At 47.7% G+C, this 3210-nt stretch overlaps 1 protein-coding gene across 1 annotated transcript; it reads right to left on the reverse strand.

Annotated features, from left to right (window-relative positions):
* On the reverse strand, window positions 1–2726 carry LOC120973709 (uncharacterized). The gene is made up of 4 exons (XM_045233264.2): window positions 2640–2726; window positions 2523–2586; window positions 350–1553; window positions 1–249 (listed from the first exon to the last, which is right to left on the reverse strand). The coding sequence occupies exons 1-3, from the start codon at window positions 2724–2726 to the stop codon at window positions 892–894; spliced, it is 813 nt and encodes a 270-aa protein (XP_045089199.2). The 3' UTR covers window positions 1–249; window positions 350–891.
* Between the last annotated feature and the right edge of the window lie 484 nt (window positions 2727–3210).

The raw sequence follows: 3210 nt of genomic DNA on the forward strand, positions 1-3210 counted from the left end.
TAATAACTCAGGTTTGTCTTCCTTAATCATTGTCAAGCTTTACATATTCACATTGACAACAATTTATGAACCCATGAATCCTACTGCCATCATCCCTCTAGCTCTTCTCTCTTCATTGCGCCGCTCCAGCTCTTCTCTCCTGTCTTCAGACCACCCAATTGCATCCACAGCATTATCTCCAGTGAGAAACATCTTCTCCGCCAAGTAAGCAACATACTCCTTCTCCCAATGCCAGAAATTGCATTCATTCTGTCAAAATGAATGCAAAATCAGAGACCAAATGTGCCAAAAACAGAGACCAAATGTGGCAAAATCAATGCTTTCCAAGACCAAATGTCAGAGAACTTACACCATGGCCGGGGCAGCAGTAGTACACCCATCCAGGGTGATCCTCAGTGCCGGAAACATGCTTCTTCACCATGGAACCACACCCCCACAGGCAGTAGATGAGGGGGATGAATGGACCGCCGCCGCGGCGAGAAGAGCGGCAGGAGCTCGATGCAGACATGCTTCAGGGGAAGAACAACTCGTTGCAGAAGCGGCGACGCCGGCGGTGAGCGGTGCTAGGCGGGGAGTGGGCGACGGCAGGACGACGCCGGCTAGGGATTTGGTGGCCGACGGCGAAAGAGGAAAATGGCTAGGGATTTGGAGGACGATGGGGGAGGGGGTTTTAATACAACGCGAAATTTGCAAAATAGCCCCCCAAATCAACTCGCCAGTGCAAAAGAACCCCCGCCTCGCTTGCGTGGCTGGTCAAACAGTCAAACAGTACGCCACGTGGGACAAATACGGCAATGCAGCGTACGCGGTGACCTGCGTTGTTAATAAATGTAATGATAAACACCGTAATTTGGGTATTCCGTAATCCAGCGACCAAAGTGAACTTTGTGATTAAAGACAGTGACCGCGGGTGAATTTATCTCGCCCCGCCTTATCCACTGCCGGCCTCCACAGACGGGCAGCGGCGCGCTTGCCGCGGCGTCCGCTCCACCCGAGCCCAGTAATGGGGCGAGGCGTCGCGGCGGCATTCCTGCACGCCTTGTCGGCCTTGGAGCTAGCCTTGGCGGGGGCGGGCCGAGGCGTCGCGGCAGAGGACGATAAGCAGACGGGCACGCGCCGCCGGCGCGCTTGCCGTGGGCGTCCGCTTCGCCCGAGCCCAGGAGTGGGGCGAGGCGTCGCGGCGGCGTTCCTACGCGCCTTGTCGCCCTCCAAGCTGGCCTTGGCGGGCCGAGGCGTCGCGGCGGAGGACGACAAGGTGGCCGGCGTGCTCTGTTGGGGCGAGGCGTCGCGGCGCTCCGGCTCCGGCAGATGACGGCAGAGAGCCAGGTGTGGCCTGGCGTCGCCAAGAGCCACGAGGTCGTCGGCGCCGGCCACCGCGCCAGGCAGGACCAGCTGCTGCAGCCTCCCTGCGTCGTCGCCGTCGCCGTGGCACAAGAAGCGCGAGTTCCCCCTCGCTGTCGGAGGCTGGGTGTCGTTCTGTAGTGCAGATTGTCTAATTGAGTTTCTGAAAGCGTCGTCCACGTCTGCCACTTCATGGGTCCATACACTGGGAACTCACGCCTGAGAACTTCCTGCCCACCAGATTTGATTTCAGTTTCTCTGTCTCCATCGAAGAAGGTCAGCACTTTGCCTCAAACAGTTTCATGATTACACTCATGGCATGATTTACAGTACAGTAGTCTCATGCGTTGAGCTCAGAACACTGCAATACGGACATACATTTTCCAAGCATAAATTAATGCAGAAGTTATTGCAACAGGAGGGCCTCTAATTGTAATTCATATACACATTTCAGCTCAATAACCATATAACGCATCTTGCCTGAGCTTGATACTTCAGACTATCTCCATGTCTTTCGGGTCAAAGTTAGGTTAGCTCTATATATGAGCGGGCATTTTATTCTTTGGGAGCAAGCAAGAATCAATATATTCTCTCGCAATATTATCTCCTCCTTCCCCTTGTCTTCCTAATCCCCTGCAGATGGCATGACTAGCTAGGTTCAGAACAGTTGTTGTAACTATCCGTCCGGTCATGAATCAACAATTACAATTGTTTTGGCTTCTACATCAGTTCAGCCGCCTATGGTGTACTGCCTCTGCCATTTAAAGATTTAAGTTGTCAGGTGGATATAGGCTCCATTAGATTGAAAGTAATGAAATTTTATTTGCCAACCTGGCTGCATTTTTTGATGCTTTATTTATGTATATACTTAAAGTTCAAATGTGATGTATGCTTTACTCCTTATTTGATACTTGCATTTGTCGCAAGCACCTTGCTGTTCTGAGTAATGGTTGATATCTTACATTTAGCCGAGAAGCTGAAAACTTACGAGTTGGAAAACCTTCTAGATATACCTAAAAAGACCTTGAAGATATCTTCTACTAGACTGGACGGGCTGATTGACTGGCGATGGAGATGCAGCAGTGACCTGCAATTCTTTCTGCTGTGGATGGTTCATTTTGAAATCTTTTTTATATCTGACAAGACACAAGAAAACAACATATCTATCCTGTTATATTTACCACTATCATCTACAGTGAGTGCTAAGTTGCCCAGAAATTTTAGTTGACTTCTGTTCAGAGTGATCTGAAAAATAGATAGCAAAAAAGAGTAGTGGGTATTACATTTAGATTAGTTACATTTGGGCAAATAAATGAGTAGAAGTCAATTTTGTTTGCTTGATGTTTCACTTCTTTGATCTCTTCATCATTCTCATTTTGTTTCATTGCTTACCATTTGTTTGAATTTTTTTCTAGCAGTGGCAAGCATGGTTAGGGTGAGCAACGAGGGTTCCTGTAGTGCATAACCATTTCAAGTCGCCCAAGTTCTAAAGAGAGATCGGAAGTGCCAGCTACTGAAGCTAAAAAAAGGACCTGATACACATTATAATCATGGACTGCTGATATACCTGATGCATTTCTTCATGATGGTCGATTTCCTTTCGCCAGATCTTACATATTTAATTATGTGTGCTCGGAACCAAAAACTGATTGAGATCTTCAGTTCTTACTTGCAGATGTTCTGTTATTCAGAATAATTCAGTTTCCAGTCTCTGTGTATTAATCAAATTATGGGTTATTTTCAACCATATAGGCTTTTATTATATGTTCAGTTATGCTTCCATGGGTTTTACATATGTATTAACAAAACAACCAGACTGCTATTTTGTATATACTTGGATCAAAGGGTGTACAATTAATTTGCTCTTAC

Source organism: Aegilops tauschii, chromosome 2, assembly GCF_002575655.3.
Source record: "Aegilops tauschii subsp. strangulata cultivar AL8/78 chromosome 2, Aet v6.0, whole genome shotgun sequence".
Classification (NCBI taxonomy): Eukaryota; Viridiplantae; Streptophyta; class Magnoliopsida; order Poales; family Poaceae; genus Aegilops; species Aegilops tauschii.